The sequence below is a fragment of the Trachymyrmex cornetzi genome, unplaced genomic scaffold (assembly GCF_001594075.2).
Source record: "Trachymyrmex cornetzi isolate Tcor2-1 unplaced genomic scaffold, Tcor1.1 scaffold748, whole genome shotgun sequence".
NCBI classification, from domain to species: domain Eukaryota; kingdom Metazoa; phylum Arthropoda; class Insecta; order Hymenoptera; family Formicidae; genus Trachymyrmex; species Trachymyrmex cornetzi.
Window position 1 is genome coordinate 303,268 of NW_017300079.1, and position 20,110 is coordinate 323,377.

Below are 20,110 nucleotides of genomic sequence, written 5' to 3' on the forward strand. Positions count from 1 at the left end.
ATATATTTTGTAAAAAAATCATATAAATATTTAAAATTAAAAAAATGATAATGTATTGTATCAATTGTATGTGATCTTGAAAAATGCATTTTTTCGAAAAATTATCGTATCATTATTTGTGTCTTTCAAACACCATACCATATTTATCTGAAACATTTTTCTCCAAAATTGAAAACAAATATAATTTTAAGAGATAATCGTTTAAAATAGGACACTGTACATACAGATACACTTTATAAAAATATGTAGATCCCACTTCAACAGCAGATAGGGTACACAAAGGCAATAAAAAAAGTGTCCTATTTTATCTTAGTTTCAGAGTATATAGTCATTTTTGTGTTCCAATAATGTGAAGTCATATAAGAGGTGCTCCTGTTTAAAAAATTTTTTTAATATTTTCTTATCTGGCAGATGTCTATTAAGGCTCATCTATCGTAATGTCTATCGTACCACTCGTCGTTACAATAACTATTGTAAGCTTGTCGCAAGAGTTGAAGTTGACTCAACTTCAACTTTTACGATTATGATGCTTGTCTGGCGATACGATAGTCAATGAGAGTCATTTATAATATTCTTATTATATTATACTGATGATGGTCAAGACTTGACCGAAACGTCTATTTTATTATATTAAAAATTTTTTTAATATACGACTTTCGCTAGATATCTTGCGTCGTGGTTGTATATTCCTTATTATTTAAGTTTTGTACTATTAAGCCACTTCTAAAAGTTTTTAAAGATAAATAATTACTTTTTATAATGACATTATAATTTTTCATGATGTTAACGTTAACGACAAGGGTTAGAATTAATAGTCACTTTTAAAAGTACATTAAATTTCATTATATTTTCAACAATGTATAGTTATAAACATGTCGCTAAGAATTCTGCGTAAATCAAAAATCTTAATACATTTATATCACAGTAATGTTAATTTAATTAAAAATATCGGAATTAAAAAAAACGAAAATTTCATATCACTTACTTTTACTCTACATAATATGGGACAAAATCGGAGACTGTAGATGTATTACCCACTGGAAATATCCATGACAACATAGTTCGATGTGCACGTTTTGTACATGTAGAGGCGCCACTAAACGAGGAGTTTCATCTAAAACGCGGACACTTATATCAAACAGATTTACACCGATGTACTTAATACTTTTCGTTATTATTGTATTACGCAGAGGTAATATTATACGTCAACAATGATTAGACTTTATTAATATTATCACATATTATATCTCTATATAATTTATAAATTTAGATTTATAATTCAAATTAAAAAAAAAATAGATTTAAAATTCTAGTAGATTCAAAGTGTTAGTTTAAAAATTTATAAAATTATTTATAAGTTTTTTATTTTTCACATTTCGATATTATTCCCTAAAGTTACAAAAGGCTACAAGTAATGTCTATAAAACTTAACGATTCGATCCTAATACTTTTTTGCAGTTGGAAACGTTATTTTATGAAATTAACGCATCACTGTTACTTAGAAAGTAATGATTCGTTACGTTCTTTTTTATGTTAAAATAAGATATTAAGTAAAAAATTACAAATTTTTAATAATCAATATTAATTGTCGAAATCAATATTAAAGTTAAAAATTCTAAGCTACAATCTTAAGCTAACAATTGTAAAATAATGCTAAATGAGTAACATGACAAAACCTTTTTGTGTAGCACAGATTTTTTTAGGATTGCGCACCAACTACAGCGCGTGCGTACGTCGTCCGTTGCACAATCATTTTATGTATATATAAATATACATATATAAAAATTATACAGAGAAACACAGAAGTACAGCCTTTCAACATATGTGTCAGTTTGTGTACACTCATCTACTAGAATAGTATTAATAATGAAATACCATCTTATAATTATTTAACTTCAATAAACTAACTAATTAATTAGATAGTTATAGCATTTTGGAGGTTTCCAATTAATTAATCTGCATAGAGAGACGGCGCATATGCTGCAGTTGGTGCGGGATCCTAAAAAATTTATAAAAAAATTTTATCATGTTACATATTTATTTTTATTTTACGGTTATAGCTTGAGGTTCAAGCTTTCATTTCAGATAATGCCCGAATATTTCTATGACGTTTCATTTGTTTAAATAACTTAAAAGACAGCCAAAAAGGCGTTTTTTTTACTCTTTAATCTGATTTCTCTCAAAAACCTGACGTGCTGGAGCATTTTTCTTTACTGATTCATAATCTACGGGAAAAAAATATATCACAATTATTTGAACATGTTATGAAATGTGAAAAAAGTTTAAAAATGTTGTACAATAATTTCCAGCATTGACAATAGGAATATGTGATACGCATATCGATACGGTAAAAGTACGGATCATTACGAGAAAAAAAATAAAACTTGTATTTGCAAAAAGTAACGACCGTTACTTTTTTCTGTCTGTAATAGAAAAAAAATAACGAAAATGATAGTGGCATTACAAGTAACGTATTATTTCCCAACTCTGCTTTTTTTTGTAAAGCGTCATTAAATATCAAAGAAAGAACAAATCCGATCGTCTCGCAAGAGATTCAAACGCTTCGTAAATATGTTATAAAACGGTGGCTTCGTATTTCAAGATATCTCAAGTTTTTTTTTTAGCAAAAGGTAAGAACAATAGTATATGTAGTAATTATAAATATAACAATTAACTGAAAGATCACGTCCTGAAATTAAAAAAAAAATCTAATTAATTCGAAATAAAATAAGACAGTTTTAGTGAAAATTAATTAATTATAAATAATTGTTTAATGTTTCGATTCAGTCGGATAATAACGGTTTTCGCATAGCACGCGTTCATTTGTAATACGATCCGATGAATTCGTATCGCGTCGCAGTGTGCTATATCAGTAGTTACGAAGCTCTCGACTCAACACTCAACAGACAAGATTCATTCTCGTACGATTAAGAGTCAAGTTACATTTTTCCGCTGGACGCGTGAAATTGAATGCATGAATGAAATTCGATACGTAGAAATGCCAACGGGGTGTACAGGCATGCCGGACTGTGCCGGTTAACAATGCGAATTTCGCCCGGTAACCGGTAACGTCACCGCGACTGTGGCGACTACGCGTCGCTCCGCTTAAATCCGCCTTTGTGCGTGATTTGTGCGATGCGATCGAACGCGGCGTGTGGTGCTCAGTAGTGGTGCTAGACGGCACGATTCTCGATAAGTAATCGCTTGGGTGCGGCACGATCAAGTGTTGTTTAATACAAGTGGAACGATCGGATCGAGTATCGTACACGAGGCGCGTCCTACGCGCCTCCAACGTGGACGGTACGTACGCAACGCACCGTGCACGCGCCTTGACACGCGCGTCTCCATACCTGCTCCCCATTGCAAGCGACAACGCTTTTTCGACCCGTGGCCCGTAGCAGAACGCGACACGCGACGCGAACCAGATTTTATTCTGCGCGATCTGAATATCGCGGCGGAAAAGTATAATTAACGGACAATTTGTAAGAAAATATATCAACGAGCGGACAGAGTAACGTAATAAGATCTACAAGTGTTCCTGTTCTTTGCTCCTACACTGGTCTGCCCTGAAACTTTCTATCTCACTTTTGCCAAACTTCAAATATATATATCTATTTCATTTTAAGCATACGAGTGTGCACTAGTTTAGTTAAGACTGATGATAACGGAGCACGTGCTCCAATTTTCATGATGCGAGCCAGAGGGAAGATCAGTTATCAATGAAAACCGGTGGAAAATTCAAAATATATTCATGAACCAGTTTTAAGGTTATTTAAGGTTGTCTTAAATACAATCTGCACGGTTATTTCTAGTCATTGACTAAGTGGAAGGGCCAGACTTAAAACGATATTGCCCCGTGAATGCATTATAAGATAGAGAGCGTGAAAGCACATAGCGCGGCCTCCATTTTTATAACGCGCGAAAAATTTAAAGAGGTTTACAGGGAGATCGTAGATCGCGAATTAGAAGAAAAGGTTTAGATGATTGATTTTATTACACGTGAAAGACGTTTTAACGAAGGCAGGAAATGGAGTCGACGTGGCTTATTTGTTTCACCGCGCCTTTATCGAAACCGAACAAAGGACAGCTAAAACCCCCCACCTAGGTAAAAGATCCTGAACAATCTAAAAGAGAAATAGAAAGAGAAAATCGAGCATGTACCCCGCACGTGTAATTGTTTCTACTCATAAAATACATTTTTCCCTGTGCGCTTTGTATTTCTGCAAACTTTTCGTCCCAGTCATGAGATCCGGTCTTTTTAGCTGTTTGCTTTCACATTCATTATTTGAAATGAAACGACCCAGACGTATTATGTGGATAAGGAATGAGAAAAAAAAACTATAAGAAAGTAGGGCGAAAAGACTGACAGACTACGTCGTAGTTCATCCTGTGTACAGAACGATCCTATTGTGTTCGACTCAGCCTGACGGTGCACGGAGTTCGTCTATCAGTTACGGCAATTTTTTCAAAAATCCTCGTCGAAATTGGAGTAAAAAGTTGGAGAATATTGGAAGCAGAGAGAGAGAGAGAGAAGAAAAAAGAGCGAAATTTCCCAGGATTTCCGGGACAGACTCGATTCATGGAATCGAGAACACGTGTGGCAATGCTCCGACATACTTTCCGACGACTCTTACTTTCGTAGTATGCCAACTATCGACGAACCGGAAAGCGGTATGAAAATTGAAAGAGAAAGATAGTTTAATCGATAGAAAACACTTTAGGGTGCGTTCCCATCCAAGTGTCACCCAGCTATCATTTTATCCTTGTTTAACATTTGGTGAATTCGAGTGAGAATCTAAACATATAGCCTTAAGGAAAGAATCTCGTCTAGAAGTAAAAAAATAGTGTTTTCAAAATTTTTTTTAAACAATGCTATTTATTCAATCATTAAAAAATGTTTCCGCATAAAAGATATATGAGCCGTTTATTTTGAAAGTGATCTCAGTCCATTTAAAAACAAAAAAAAATGTTGTTTATGACAGCTAACTTCAAGTTGTGCACGCGCTACTGCAGTCAACAACAAAAAATTGAGAGACAAATGGACTTAGGCCACTTTCAAAATAAACGGCTCATATTTTATGATGAATTTATTGCATTCGTATTGGGCTTCTCCTTCTCCTGTTACTATATGTAGATTAACTAATGATAATCCACGGCGATTTTGCGGGAGTTCTCATTTCTGTCCTACAAGTCTGAAATAAAAAAGTAAAAATTTGTTTTACTCATTCAACGTTGCTTTTGTTATTAAACTATTTCATTATTTTTTATCTTTCGTGACATTTTAGAGGTTTTGTATCAAAAACAGCAACTAAAACGAACTTAAAAATTAAACCATAAAATAGCAAGAGAAGAAGCCCAATATAAACGCAACAGTTTAGAGATAACCATGAAACATATGTCTTTTATGTGTAAAAGCTTCAAAGCATTAAAATAAATAGCTTTAACAAATTCTTATAAATACCCTATTTCTTTCGACTTGTAGATGAGATTCCCTTCAGGGCTGCCTAGTTTGGAGCGTCAAAAAATTGATTTTTTTCTTTTTATTATATAATAGATATAAATAAATAATAACTATGGAAAAGAATTTTCGGAAAATTTAAATACAATTCTTTGCAAATTCTTGGAATTACAGTGATTTAAGAGACCCAGTTCCGAAGTAAAAAAGATTTTGATAACAAAATAGATAAGAACTCAATCTGATTATTTTTATGAAAAGAATGATATTATAATTTAGAAGGGAATCGCCGATTAAAGAAACCTATTGTAAAAAAAGCAAAAATATTCTAATGCGTTTTTTTCAAAAGTGATTTTTTAATTTTGTAATAATATAGAAAGAAAACAGCACAGAGTAGCGTCTTTTTGTACATTTCGCTTTTAGCCCGGATCTACAATATGTTTTTAAGCCTTAAGTCATAAGAAATGGATGTCATCAATTATTCTCCTCGTATTCGACTGTAATTGATCAATTTCTTACGGCTTAAGGGTTAAAACATCTATTATAGCGAGGAGGTAACCACTTAATGTAATCGTGGGATAGAGTTCCTGAAATCATTATAAAATTCATATGAAATTCCTTCTATTCATGTATAATCCGACAATTACATATGCAACTATATACAAGGAATAATTGTATCAGATAAAATGGTTTATTTTACAAAATAACTTCATATATAGTGAAGAAAATTATTTTTCATCACGTGAAATCGTATGAAATCACATAAAATCATGTAACTGTGGGACAATATTTCAGATATTGATTATACCCTCTCGTATTGTAGAAACGAATTTATACTTTCAGCGAATTCTATATGTATAACATACTGGAGCGAGCTCAAGGAATGGGTGGGTAGGTCTCCATTTCTAAACAAGGACACTTTAACGCGAAGATTGTACTGTTTTCTTTGCCAGGAATTCGCTGATTGGCTAATGCTGTTTAAGAAGAGTCAAAAGGAGCAATATTGTTTACCTTCCTTTCTTTTCCGTCGGGTTGCACTTTTCAACAGTTTGCAGTATATTATAGAGCTCATTTCGAGTGGTTACTTCGATGGAGAAGTAATGGAGAATTTGTGATGAATCGAGGGAGTAGAAGAACATGCTGCAGGCTGGAGATAAGGGTAGACTTGAATTCTTGCGCGACCCAGAAGAAAGATTAGTTATCAAGGAGTAGAAGAATAGCGCTGCAGGCTGGAGATAAGGGTAGACTTGAATTCTTGCGCGACCCAGAAGAAAGATTAGTTATCAGCGAGGATCTCGGGCACGAGGACACCACGTGCGAGGGTGCAACCGCGGGCGGGAAACGGTGCCTCCGATGGAGATCGATAGCCCAGGCCCGTAGAGGAGGGAGGTATCGCGTGTATATCGACGAAGCGTTTCGCTTTCCTCGGTTGCATTAGTTATCCAGCATATTCGCGCCGACCTGACCGCCGAAGTATATGTCCCACGCGCATGCACGCCGCGGACGTTTCCTTCACATGATGACAGATCGAACGAGCAGTCGCCACCGAGAGTGTTTCGCGATGCGCGCGCGCGCGCGCGATCTCCGTTATTTTCTTGCCGCACTTGGCCGATTCGTACCACACCGTACGTAATAGTCTCGTCCGCATATTCATCGCAGTCTTTACGCTCCTTCCACGTTCTCGCGCCACGCTTGGGTTTTTCGCTTGGCCGCCTCGATCAACGTCGATGCACTCGGTAATAAGCGTCGCTGTTATTCTGCCGCGAACCTGCAGCGATATTCCGTTAAATTAATGGCATGACGTGCATCGGCACTTCACTTGTTGGGACATGTCCTAAACAGGGATTAGACACGCTAGATAATCCCTGGCAATTGAATTGAGATGCCGCAGTGCCCGCAGTATCCGCGATCGTCTGCATGCACGTTTGTTTGTCGCGATGTCACGGGCGATATTTCTCTATGATTCGAAATGCCGATGAATGTCGCTGATATAACACGGATGATCTGCAGAGTATATTGCTTATCATTTTATATTATTGTGCACATAATAACGTGATATGTAATCAAAGGTATAGATTAAAAATTATTAAAACCTTGGTTTTCCACTTTATGCTTGTTATACTATTGTATATTATCAAATTATCACCAATTGATAATAGCACAAGTATCTATTTATTGCTTTATCACATACTTTATTACTTTATCACATATATTATTACATTTACACAGAAAAAAAAGGATTTGTTAAAACTCGGAACACTTTATTGATTCAACTAGCAAATCTACCGTATGGTTACACGGTACGGTACACGGACTACTAGTTTTTTCTATGTTAAATTAGCAAAGCGCTGTACAGCTGAATAAAGTTAACGCGGTTATAGATATAAATATAATATTTATTGTAAAATATCAGACAATTTGTTAATGCAGCAAAATATAACTTTCTGCAACAATCAATTCAGTATATAAATCAAAATTGTTAGTAAAACGTGCTAGCTAAGAGACAACAAATCTTTTAAACAATCAAATCTTTTTTGTTTTAGATGAACTCGCGCAGCATCTATAGTTTTATTGAATCACCCAAACTATTTTTTCCCCCCGTGTAGATAACGTGAAAATTAAACAATATACATATACAATGTATCTATCAATCATATGTATTATATTATTATTTTCCGTAATTTTCTTTACTTGTATCTGTAAACACGGAATGCAAATTATTGTTACATTTATATCACTACTACACATGTATTTAACATATTTCTTTTTTTATGAATTTATCAATTGTAATATAATAAATTAATTACTTTTTCAATTTGTTAATTATTCATTGTACACAATTTATCCATTTTTATAAATAACTTATGTATCATTTATTATTCATTAATAAATAATTAATTCACACATATAATTTTCTATAATTTTATAATATTAATATTGAAGGGTTAGTTGCTAATATATTATTGTAGAGGCATTCTTTAAAGAATGGAAAAAAAACTTTACTTTTCTAAATTTCATCGCGTGTATTTAAAATAATGTAAAAACTATGCAAAATATATCTATCCCGGCGTTTAAAGTTTACAAATAAAAAATAGGTTAATCGCGTCTTTTCATCAGTCGGAATTGTGTTATCGAGGTCACGAGAACGTTCTTCGCGCAGGTGCTCGCCGCCGTGCGGCATGCGAGACCTTTCGATCGTGTCTTCCTCACCCGAGAGAAACGTTTGTCCCTCTGCGCCTTGATCTGGATCACCGTCGTCGTCTCAGCAACGGAGATCGAATCGATCTTGATAAAATAGGAAAAAAAAAAATAGAAAAATAATGCGTCTGTATAGGTTTCGATGTAGGCGGTCGCGAATTATACATCGATAAGCGAGTTATCAGGATACTGCGAGTGAGTCAAAGGGGCACTAATCGTTTTATTATCGATTACGCCAGTTTGTGATGTACACACGTGTAAAGTCGCGACGCCGAAGTAAGCTTCTCCGTTCCTTCGACCAACCATTTGATATTCGACTATTGTAGAGGACCGGGGGTTGTCCTGTACACTAACTGAATCAAACACAATGTGTTACAATCGAGAGCGTACCATTTGTCGAGATTAACGCCTGAACTGTTCTCAGCCTCTGTCCGAACTAGTCTCTCCGAAGGAAATAAATATTATCGGCGGGACAAAAACGCGCAAGTATCTTTCACGTTAAGCTTCACGAGATTCGCTAATCCGATAGCCTAACAAAGGACGTCTTCTGTGCGAGCTCTCAAGATCCTTTCCAAAGAAACATTGTTTGGTTATTTTTATCTTTCATTTATCTTTTTATCTCGTCCGACTAAAATTTAAAAATATGATAATTTGATAGCAAAAAAAGTTTTGATAGCAAAATAAGACTCAATTATCGTAAAGATTGGGAAAAATATGTTTGACATTTTATTTATTACAGACATTAATTCTGTGTTCTTTTTTAGATAAATATATCTCATTTTTAACATTTTTATAAATATTTATTAAAGTAACAAACAGTATTTTTTCATTAAAAAGACCAACAATATTCGGTTATATGGTATCTACTCTAAAGATTTGCAGGAAAACTTTCGTATTCTTCGCCGTTCTAAATCAGTTGGAACTTTACAAGGTAACGAACTATAAAAATAGTACGTCGCCGTACATAACGTTTCACACATTGCCAGTATAGGAGTATTAGGAGTATATAGAAGTTCAAGTCTGATCTGAACCCTCGCGCGCGAGTTAAATTTTAAACGCGCGGTCGGAATCAATGTCGCGCAGCAACGCAACGCATACACGTGCGCCAGCCAGCCAGCTAGCACGGACGTGGACGTAGGCACGGATGACATTTCTCTTGTCTTGTCTGCTGACAGATATTGATGTGGATGTCGAACATGGTGCAAAAGTCGGACAACGGAAGCGACGCCGTAGGCGACGCCGGTCTCCGCGTGCACGCGAGTTCGATCGACGACGAGTCGTTCGCCACGACCTTGACGCATTAGAAGAATTGCGGATGTGCGTCGGGCGTAATCGAAATGTCGTTTTTCGGACGGAAAATGGGCGGCGGCGGCGGCGGCGGCGGCGGCGGGGGGGGCAGGGGTTCCGAGCACACCGGTCATAACTTGCAGGACGGCCTCTTTCAAATAGCATCGCAGGCCTGTCACATCCTCGTGCAAGTGAGTCGATCTCTGCGTCGAAATTTTCTCATTGTCAAGTATTTTCATAAGATATCAATCGACACGGAATTTCAGATAATTTTAGGATGTATAATATGTGTCTCACACACACACACACACCTCCAAACATTAACAAATATATATAAATTTCATACGTTAATTGATCTATTATTACGTCTGTGTATCCGCGCGTGTATATAAAATTTGAGCACAATTCTTTTAAAAGTTATTTCAGATTTTCTTTACTTTTGATTCTTTTATATACAATCACGTTTTATAGTACCTACTTATTTGCAAATTTAACGAGGATATAGCACTATAAATTAAATCCAATTTTATACTATATATCTATTAATAAATCTTTAATATTTGTGCAAAAGTACACTTGGATCTTCTTACTCGTTTAGAAGTTATTTATCTAAAGCTGCAGCAAAATATGACCATTGCACTGCATAAGCCAATTAATTATTTGTTTTATTTTTTGCAGTTTCAGATTAATTATTCATTGTTTTATATTTCCGAAAATTATTTAGTTGATATTAACTTACTTGATATTAGCTTACTTATTTGGCTGATACTTTACAGCTAATATTGCACATTCTAAATATCTTTAAAATGACATTGAACAGAAGACAATATTTAAATATATCTATTATATTTAAAATACTACAAGATCTATATACGACGCTTATTTTATTATTTATTTCTCAAGATATTATTTAATATCTTATTAAAAATGTATCGTAGAAGACAATAACAAAACAAACACTGAAAACGAAAAAATACTGAAACCACATATTATTTTATAGATATTGTAAAAAAAATTAGAGTTTGACACTTTACTGGTAAAACTGAATGCGCTTTGTTATTTTACTCTTGACAATAAATTATACGGTATTGTATAAAAGATGCAAAAAAAGAGTAAAATATAATTTACATACAGCTGTACATGCATTTACATTTCAGCAAAACCAGCAAAACCGCATGACACGCATGATCTCTTCATGTTTGATTCATATTGTTCATGAATCACCAACCGTATTACGTATGTAATATAGTGACGTTTGAATCAATAAGCAAATGCTGTGTGTACTGTAATTTCAATCTATTCTAACATGTCATTATTTACGCATACTTTGTTTTTCAAAAGGAATTCCTCCTTTTACATTTATACTTTGTCCTTCAGAAAAATTCTTCTTTTCGCGTTTTTTCAATAGATAGACTAAAAACTTAATTAATTATATTTGCATGATGCAATAAAAATCATTAGGGCGTATCTTGCATTTGCAACATTACGAATTTGAAATCGTACTATCTACAGCAAAAACTTCAACTGACTTTTTGATTTCTTGACGTTTGACTTTAAAGATTTATGCAAAAGTTTTTGCTAAATCTTAAATTTAAATGAAATTGACGTAAAATGCATTTGAAATTAACTGAAGAACAAGATTTCTCTTTATAAAAGTAGATATACTTAGAGTAAAAAAAATTTTACATCAAGATACAGCAATTATAGTAGATAATTTTGAGACTCACTATTAAAAGTGTACATTTACACACGTAAGTACAGTTTAAGCAACTTACAACAAAAAAATAAAATTATTCTATTTTATAGTAATTAAGCAATGTGCAAAAGTAAAATACAATCAAAATTTATAGTTTAATATTTACGTTTCCGAGTAACACAATTTATTGGCGAGACATTGGTATAAATTAAGGATGTATCAGGCAAATATTCCGCCAATAAATTGTACTACTAAGATAATAAGTTGCTAATAAAGTATACATACAATTTTTCTTAAGCTGTATTATCATCAATATATACTAACATAAAAATACAAATACAATATGTATGATATTACCATTGTGCTGCATAATATTACAAAAATTTCAAGTTTCTTTTGTAGTATTTACATAAAAACTATAAAATGTAATAATGATATTGTTATTATAATTTTCCGTTAAATGTAAAAAAAGATTTATACAACTACAAATAAAAGTACTAACTTTTGTAAAAACGCACAATTTTATATGTTTCTATTATAAATTGAATAATTTTTATACATAACGCATAGGGCGAGTTTTTTAAATTCATCAATTGATCATTGGCATCATGGTGGAAGAATCCACCTTGAATCGCATTGTGCGCAAATGTAATTCTGTTCAGTAAAAGCCGCATTTGCGCATAATACGATTATAGATCGCTTTCAATTTTTTCTTTGCTGTCTGAATAATTGATCAGAAACATGGCCTATGTTATAAGAAATAAAAATAAATCGTTTTCTTTCCGTCAAGGTGAACAATACGCACAACGTTTCTTATGGAGGTAGCAATAATGTGAATAATATCGCATATTCGAAATATTCTACGGCCGGCGACGGCACTACCGTTCCAACGACATCGTCGTCGTCGTCGTCGACGAAAGGAGCGACCGTTGCCAAAGCGTATCCGAAATATGCGGAGCCTCGAAATAAGGATCAGGATGTGGTAGTATTGTTGCCGCATCGTAAGAACAGAGCACCGCGACTCAAGCACAAATTATCGGTAGGTCCTCATATTGTTGCGCTCAGTCGTACATCTAAAATTTATTCACATCATTGTCATGTGAAGGTTTGTCTAAATAAATCAAAGATTTACACATAAAAATTTGCGCAACGCTTACAAGGCTAACGAGAGTGAAGCGCTGTAAGTATTGCGCAAATTTTTATGTGTAAATCTTCGATTTATTTGGACAAATTATAATTGTAGGATTTATGACTCTTGTGCTCAAGTTGTGTGATCATTGCGACTATCAAAATCCGTTTCTTCGTGAAGACCTTTCTATTATTTTGACAAACAGTAAAGTCTGCACACCTCGTTATCATATAAATACGATAAAATTCATGTAGTCGTTTTTAATCAAAGATGATTTAATACAAAGATGATAATAAGAACTATTGAAGCATTTTTCCTTTTTATATTAAATTTTCCGAGGAGATTTTTACTAATTGTAAGTATAATCAACAATAGTGCTATAATCACCAATAATATTGTACAACAGCATTGTACTTGCAACATGTGACTATATAAAAATAACGCACGTGATACATTCTGTTGCAGACTGTATCCGAAAACGCACGGTTGGACGTGAATTCTCCGGGAGGTGATGACGACCTAGAGTTATGGGACCAGACCGGGTTTATGTTGCGGACTGACGTGGACGATCCTCTCACGAATGCAAAGTACAAATATTTTAATTTAAAAAATTAGACATTATAGAAGGAAAAATAGATCATTTTTAGAAGATAATATATATACGTTTTTCATTGTTTTGTTAATTATGAAAATAGTACGTAAACATAATTCAATAAAAATTCTCCACTCTTCGAATAGCTATATCCTTGGTTGACAAATAAATTATTATTCCATATAGAGAAAGCTTACTATTCCTAGAAATTAAAGTCGACTTTGCATTAAAGAAGCTACTTAAGATTTAAAGATTTTTAATTGTGCAAAAATATTTTTTCCATTATGATTAAATTATAGTAATAACGTTCATATTGATATTCCTATCAAAGGTGGGGTGCGCAGGGTTGGTGCAGACCCAGTTGCATTCCGATAACGATCATATTGATTTTGATCGTTTTGGTCGTACTTTTGCCGCTATTAGACCATGCGGACAAGTATTCGTTAAATGCCACCGTGTTGGATTCGGAATCAACGTGCATGGATCATTGCAGTTTATCCCTGGTGGAAAGTATACCTGTAGGTTTGAATTATAGCAATAACACAGTGCAGCACGAATCAACCTACGATTCTTGGATGAATCTCATCGAAATGGCGCAGGACACGATTGAAATTGCGTCGCTTTATTGGACAATGAAAAGGGAAGATGTGTTTCCTGACGACAGTGCTAAGATGGTAAATAGTAAAGTTGCAGTATATAACATATTCAATCCACTGACATCATTCATTAAACAAAGTGTCTCATTAGGGAGAACAGGTGTTCCAATCATTGTTAGAAGCCGGAAGAGATAGACATATCATGCTAAAAATTGCACAGAATCTTCCTTCTCGCTTGTCTCCAAATGTCGATACGCAAATTTTGGCCAAAAAGGCTAACGCACAGGTAATATTATAATATTATGTCGTAATATTATAATGAACACAATTTATCTCACTAAATTTCCATATAAATTTTAAAATAAATCTATTTATACGGTAAATATTGAAAACAACGGACCCACCTCCAATGACTTCTACCTTGACATATATTGTCATTATCATGGCTCAGAGTGGTTCTCGGAAGGTTTTAGCTCGCATTCGTTATTTGTTAAAAAGTTATTAACAAAATAAGTTTTATAGTTAGAACACAAAGTTTACCCCATCTCTTATAGGAATTAATGACTTTCCACGCGAACCAAAGTCCACCTTACAATCGGATGAGGGTTGGGTTAGGTTAGAATTAGATCTAGTGGGGGTGTAGGAGCGGAGTCCATACGTACCTTCCTTTTACACTATTTGAGATAGAACAAAGATGAGAAAAACAGTGTGACAACCCTTATCCGATTGTGAGGTGGACCTCGGTTCGTGTGAAAAGTGGCACGCCCTTAGGCAGGAAGAAAGGTGGGGTGGAAGTCGCTTCGCGTGGAAAGTCGTGCGTCCTTAGGCAGGGGGAGAGATGGAATGGAACTCGCTTCGCGTAGAAAATCATTAATTCCTGGATGAAGGATGGGGTAAATTTTGTGTTCTATTTATAAAATTTATCCTATTAATAACTTTTTAACGAATAACAAGCGCGGGCTAAAACCTGAGATCATTCAAAGTTATGACCTTGATAATACATGCCATCGGAGGTGGATCCATTATTTTCAATATCTGTCTTATATTTGATCAAGGCGGATCTTGGTGCTTAAATATTTTTGTTTGAACTAATGCATATCTGATTCTACAAACCGCACGCCGAAATCTTTTTCGGTCTTGAAATGTAATATCGTGAGCAGAATTACTTGCAGAACCAAAGTGGCAATTTAATAATTTCTCTCGTTTACGTCTAAATTATTAATATATTCTTATAAAGTTGCTTATTAGCATTAAAAAATGATTAAACTGCTTGTCATTCTAATAAATAACGTTGTTATTTCGGTTCTGTCCATAATTGCATTTCAAAGCTGAGAAAGATTTCAGCGCGCGATTTGCAAAATCAGATATGTACAGGGTGGGCCATCTATTGGTACGTTTTTAAAAATGCGATCAAATGAGCATACATTGATATTTTTTATTAATTTTTTTTAGAGGGAGCCACATGAAACCCTGTATATTGTATACAAATTCGCACAGAAATATTTAAGCATTATGATCTGCTTTGATCGGATATAGGATTTCTTTTGTTTAATTTGTTGATTCTTATTGTTGGTAATTTTTTTAACATCTATTTATTAAAATTTAATCGCGCGACATGGTATGATTTTTATCGTTTTTTGTTATATGTAATTTTGAAGGCAACGTAATAAATTGTATTTGAATTCAGGTGAAAAACTTAAATTTCGCTGGATTGTTGGGCGGCGGTGTGCTTCACACGAAATTATGGCTTATCGATCGTACTCATGTATACGTTGGTTCAGCAAATATGGATTGGAGATCCCTTTCGCAAGTAAAAGAACTCGGTTTGATAGCCCTGAATTGTTCCTGTTTAGCGAACGACTACGCCAAAATATTCGACGTAAGCTGTAAAATAAGTTACAAAAATACGCAATAACTATGTTTTCTATCTTTGAATTAAAAACTATTATTGATTTTTTTATTTTATAGGTATATTGGAAATTAAGCGAAGATGGTAAAGTGCCTTCCACATGGCCAGATTCCTTTAGCACAAAGATAAATATTGATAATCCTATGAATTTTACAAACATGGATAATAAGTACAAACTGTTTATCGCGGTTAGTATCATCTTAATAAATATGTTGTGCAATTATTTTTTCTAAATTGTTGAAAATACATATATTATATGTATATACATATATTCATGCTATAAAAATTCCATATATATAACATTTCCGTGGATACGTACTTGTTTATAATGGCCATTCTTTGACTAACTAGACATTAGTACAAATGCTAAAAATCAATATGGCTACATGCCATATTGGTTTTTATGCGCAATGTTATACCTCGTATTTTTAGATTATGTATGTTAATATTATGTTACAGAGTTCACCTCCACCATTTTCACCAAAAGGTAGAAGTAGCGACCTAGACGCGATTGTGCACTGTATTGCTAAAGCGGAAAAGTTCATTTATATCTCTGTGATGGATTATTTCCCGTTAACAATATATACTCCACAAATAAAGTATGTATAAAGATATATATATAAATATATAAATATATATATAAAAATATATAAAGATATATATTGTATATAAAATACCACAGTGAAATAGATCGTGTTAATTTAGACCGTGAATTGCCACGCGCGATTATTAACTATCAATGTGTAATTCACAGACAGACAACCGTTTGATGGATATATGTAATCTATAATTGACTAGTTTTAAACCTAATTATATTTCAAAAAGTATTATTCAAAACGAAAAATGGCAAATACTTTTTAAACTTACTTTTTTCGAAAACTTTGCTGTCCGTATTTAAATTTGCAAATTTTGAGATACCTTGTATAGAGATCAGCCTTTACGACTCAATATTTATTGTTACATTTAATATTACTTATATAAATATAATTAATTATGAATATAATATAACTTTGAAATCTAATGTCTTACTTTAACAATACAAAAGAGTAACAAAAAAATAACTAATCATTATTTTCTAAGTAACAGCAACGATAACGCGTTACTTTTAAAATCCCCATAACACAAAAATAATCGCAGTAATATCACAATAAAGTCATTGTGACGTGTGATCCGCTTTGTCACAGGTATGATATCGCTATGACATCATTATGAAGCTGTGAAAAAATTGCACTTCACTGTGACACTGCTATATGACACACATAGATTAAGATAATAATATAATGTGACATGGCCGGTATTCATAATCCGCTTTTATTTTAAGATCGCCTTAAGTAATGTTTTAAAATGCTAATGCGACTCTCTAATTGGTTCATGACATCTTAAGACTGTACTCAAGACGATCTTAAAATAAATATAAGAATCGATTATAAATACCGGCCACTGTGACCTTTTGATAATCTCATAGTGACATCACAATTTATCTGTGACTACTGTGAATCTATTGTGATGTGAATGTGATTGTTTTTGCTATGGAGGAAATTAACAATGAATAACGGTAACATTCGCGAATTAAAAAAAAAAAAGTAACGGTAATGTGGTAACGCGTTATTTTTATAAAGTAACGTTTTATAACCCTATAAATAAATATTAATATTAAATAGATATAAGAATATTAACTGTTATATATATAAAAAAATATTATATTATATATAAATATTATATTTTATGCATATATAATATAGCATTTTCTTTTATTTTCTTTCTTCTGCTAAAAATTTTAAGAACCGTTTTATATCTATATTTGCAGATACTGGCCTATAATAGATAATGCTTTAAGAGCGGCGGCGATCGAGCGTAAAGTAGAAGTGCGTCTTTTAATCTCTTGGTGGAAATACTCGAGACCGTCCGAATCGTATTTTCTTAAATCACTGCAAGACTTGACATATAGTTACCCCAACGTCAAAATCGAAGTGGTGAGTAGAGTATTCCCTTTTTAGAACACTTATGAGTGTACGTATTTTTCTGTTGACGTTGAATTATTGAATAGAGAAGGTTTATTGTACCCACCGATCCACACTTGAATAAAATACCCTACGCGAGAGTAAACCACAATAAATACATGGTCACTGATGTAGCAGCATATATCGGAACGAGTAATTGGTCGGGTGATTATTTTATTGACACAGCTGGTAAGTCATTCAAATGTCGTTTTTCACGAAAATAAAATAAAATAAATTAGAGTAGATAGTAATAAAATTTATTCTTGTTATTCTTGTAAATGAATTATATGAAAAATATATCATATATAAATATCTTTCTTACAAAATTACATTTTATAGTAAATATTTATCTTTATAGGTATTGGTACTGTATTTGAAAGCGTTGGACATCAAAATAACGGCAACATAAGGCAACAGCTGGAAAATATCTTCCATCGTGATTGGTATTCCAATTATTCTTTTCCGCTCAATATAAATGAGACTCATTCTGAAAATTTATGGGACTTATCGAGAAGTTCATATCAACATTCATCATATGAACCTTATATACATGTATAATTATAATAATCGTCATGTATAGTAATCGTATACACAGTAGCAATTTTTAATCATAAAACATATAAGATGTTGTTCCACCTTTCGGTAAACTTAGCTCACTATATTATACTCTCTTACTCTTTTGCGTTCTTACTCTTTTATTCTTTTAATTATCCAGTAGATAAATTTTCACATAAATTATCCGAAGATGGAACAACCGGCCCTTATTGTTTTGATTTGATCGAGGAGAATTCATTTACATTGGAACAATTAAAATTATTTTATGTATTTTTTTATTATATTCTAACTGTAAACTCTCTTTTTACTGTTAAACATTTTTGTAAATATTACCTTAAATTTTCAAAAATCTCATTCTGCGCAGAGAACATATCAAGATTTGTATAATTTCTGTATAAATTCGTATAAATTCTGTAATTAGTATATAATTTAATCACACTTTCTAGAAAATTTCTCAAATTTTTAAATATAAATTGGAACACTTTTCAGAAGTGTTAAGAAATCTACATTTTTTTCTAAAATTCTTTATTTCTGAATTCTTTCCGAAATATTTTAAAATTTCTAAAATTTCTTATTCTGTAATTTCCGAATAAAGTTTAAATTGGAATAATATTTAATAAAATCGGAAAAAGTTTAAGATATTTTTTCAAAAATTTTCATAAATTTAAAATAGGAAAAATTCTTGAAAATTAAAAAAAATCAAGGCAAATCAGAGTCAGCGTGGTAGGTTTTTATGTTAATTTTTAATGTTAATTTGTAACTTGTTGGATAAAATGGTTTCGAAATATTTATAAGATTAATTGTTTTTTAATATTTCGAATAGATTTACAACATTAAATCTGTCAATCTGATGGTGATTTTTTCTTGGATATGAAGGAATTGATATTTTGAAATTGTATATTGCTCAGGATGGTTCCAAAGTGAACTGAAACGTACTATTTTTTGGAATAAAGATTCTATTTTCTGGAATAAAGATTTAAGATTGCATATTAACTACCACGCTGACTCTCATTCGCCCTGATTTTTTTGGATTTTTTGTTGTTGAATTTGAAAGAATCCGTAAGAAGATTACATTATTACTATTCTTGAAAATATTATGAAAATTTATATAGAGATAAGATTACCACGAGCAAATTCAAGATGTTGTACAGTGTCAAATAATTTATTAATTATGATAACCAAATTTACTAATAATGGTAAAAATATTATACGTTATTTCGACCATACTGTGCAGTAATAGTTTTCATAAACATAGTGAAAATACGAAAACGAAATATAATAAATTGAAAAGATTCAAATAACGAATTATTATTAAATGTACAATTCTCATTAAGTCAAATAATTAAAACTTCGACACGAGGCCAACATCAATATTGAAATCGCATAATAATCGATGCAAGCATTATATAAATTAAATCAGTTATTATATAACATATTATGAGGTCAATAAGTAAAAGTAAAGATGTATAAATGTATATAAATATTGTTAATGCATTAATCTTTTAATTTAGTTTTGCATTGACAATATTTATATTATACATTTTTACTTTTACTTATTGACATCATATGTTAATTACTTTAATTTATATAAATAATATTATATTGATTATTATGCATTTCTTGATATTGATCTTGTGTTGAGTTTTTATTTACTCGATTTAATTAGATGTTTGGTAACGTTAATTGTTTTCAT

At 32.6% G+C, this 20,110-nt stretch overlaps 1 protein-coding gene across 3 annotated transcripts; it reads left to right on the forward strand.

Moving 5' to 3' along the window:
- The first annotated feature begins 3,246 nt into the window (after positions 1-3,246).
- LOC108768030 (phospholipase D3) lies at positions 3,247-18,692 on the forward strand. 3 transcript variants are annotated; one of them, XM_018518238.1, is made up of 12 exons: positions 3,247-3,300; positions 9,829-10,131; positions 12,427-12,675; positions 13,231-13,352; positions 13,689-14,031; positions 14,105-14,239; positions 15,641-15,832; positions 15,922-16,050; positions 16,322-16,461; positions 17,670-17,835; positions 17,910-18,051; positions 18,221-18,420. In XM_018518238.1, the coding sequence occupies exons 2-12, from the start codon at positions 9,991-9,993 to the stop codon at positions 18,418-18,420; spliced, it is 1,959 nt and encodes a 652-aa protein (XP_018373740.1). In that variant the 5' UTR covers positions 3,247-3,300; positions 9,829-9,990. The 3 variants fall into 3 exon arrangements, with proteins under 3 accessions (XP_018373740.1, XP_018373741.1, XP_018373742.1); XM_018518239.1 differs by lacking the exon at positions 3,247-3,300 and adding an exon at positions 7,056-7,191; XM_018518240.1 differs by lacking the exon at positions 3,247-3,300 and having other exon boundaries at positions 9,991-10,131; positions 18,221-18,692.
- Positions 18,693-20,110: the final 1,418 nt, after the last annotated feature.

Excerpts from the sequence above, each read along its gene's own strand:
- LOC108768030 (XM_018518238.1), top strand. The coding sequence starts at position 9,991 with ATGTCGTTTTTCGGACGGAAAATGGGCGGCGGCGGCGGCGGCGGCGGC. Across the intron at positions 10,132-12,426 it reads CCTGTCACATCCTCGTGCAA|GTGAACAATACGCACAACGT; the intron begins GTGAGTCGATCT and ends CTTTCCGTCAAG. Across the intron at positions 13,353-13,688 it reads GATCCTCTCACGAATGCAAA|GTGGGGTGCGCAGGGTTGGT; the intron begins GTACAAATATTT and ends TTCCTATCAAAG.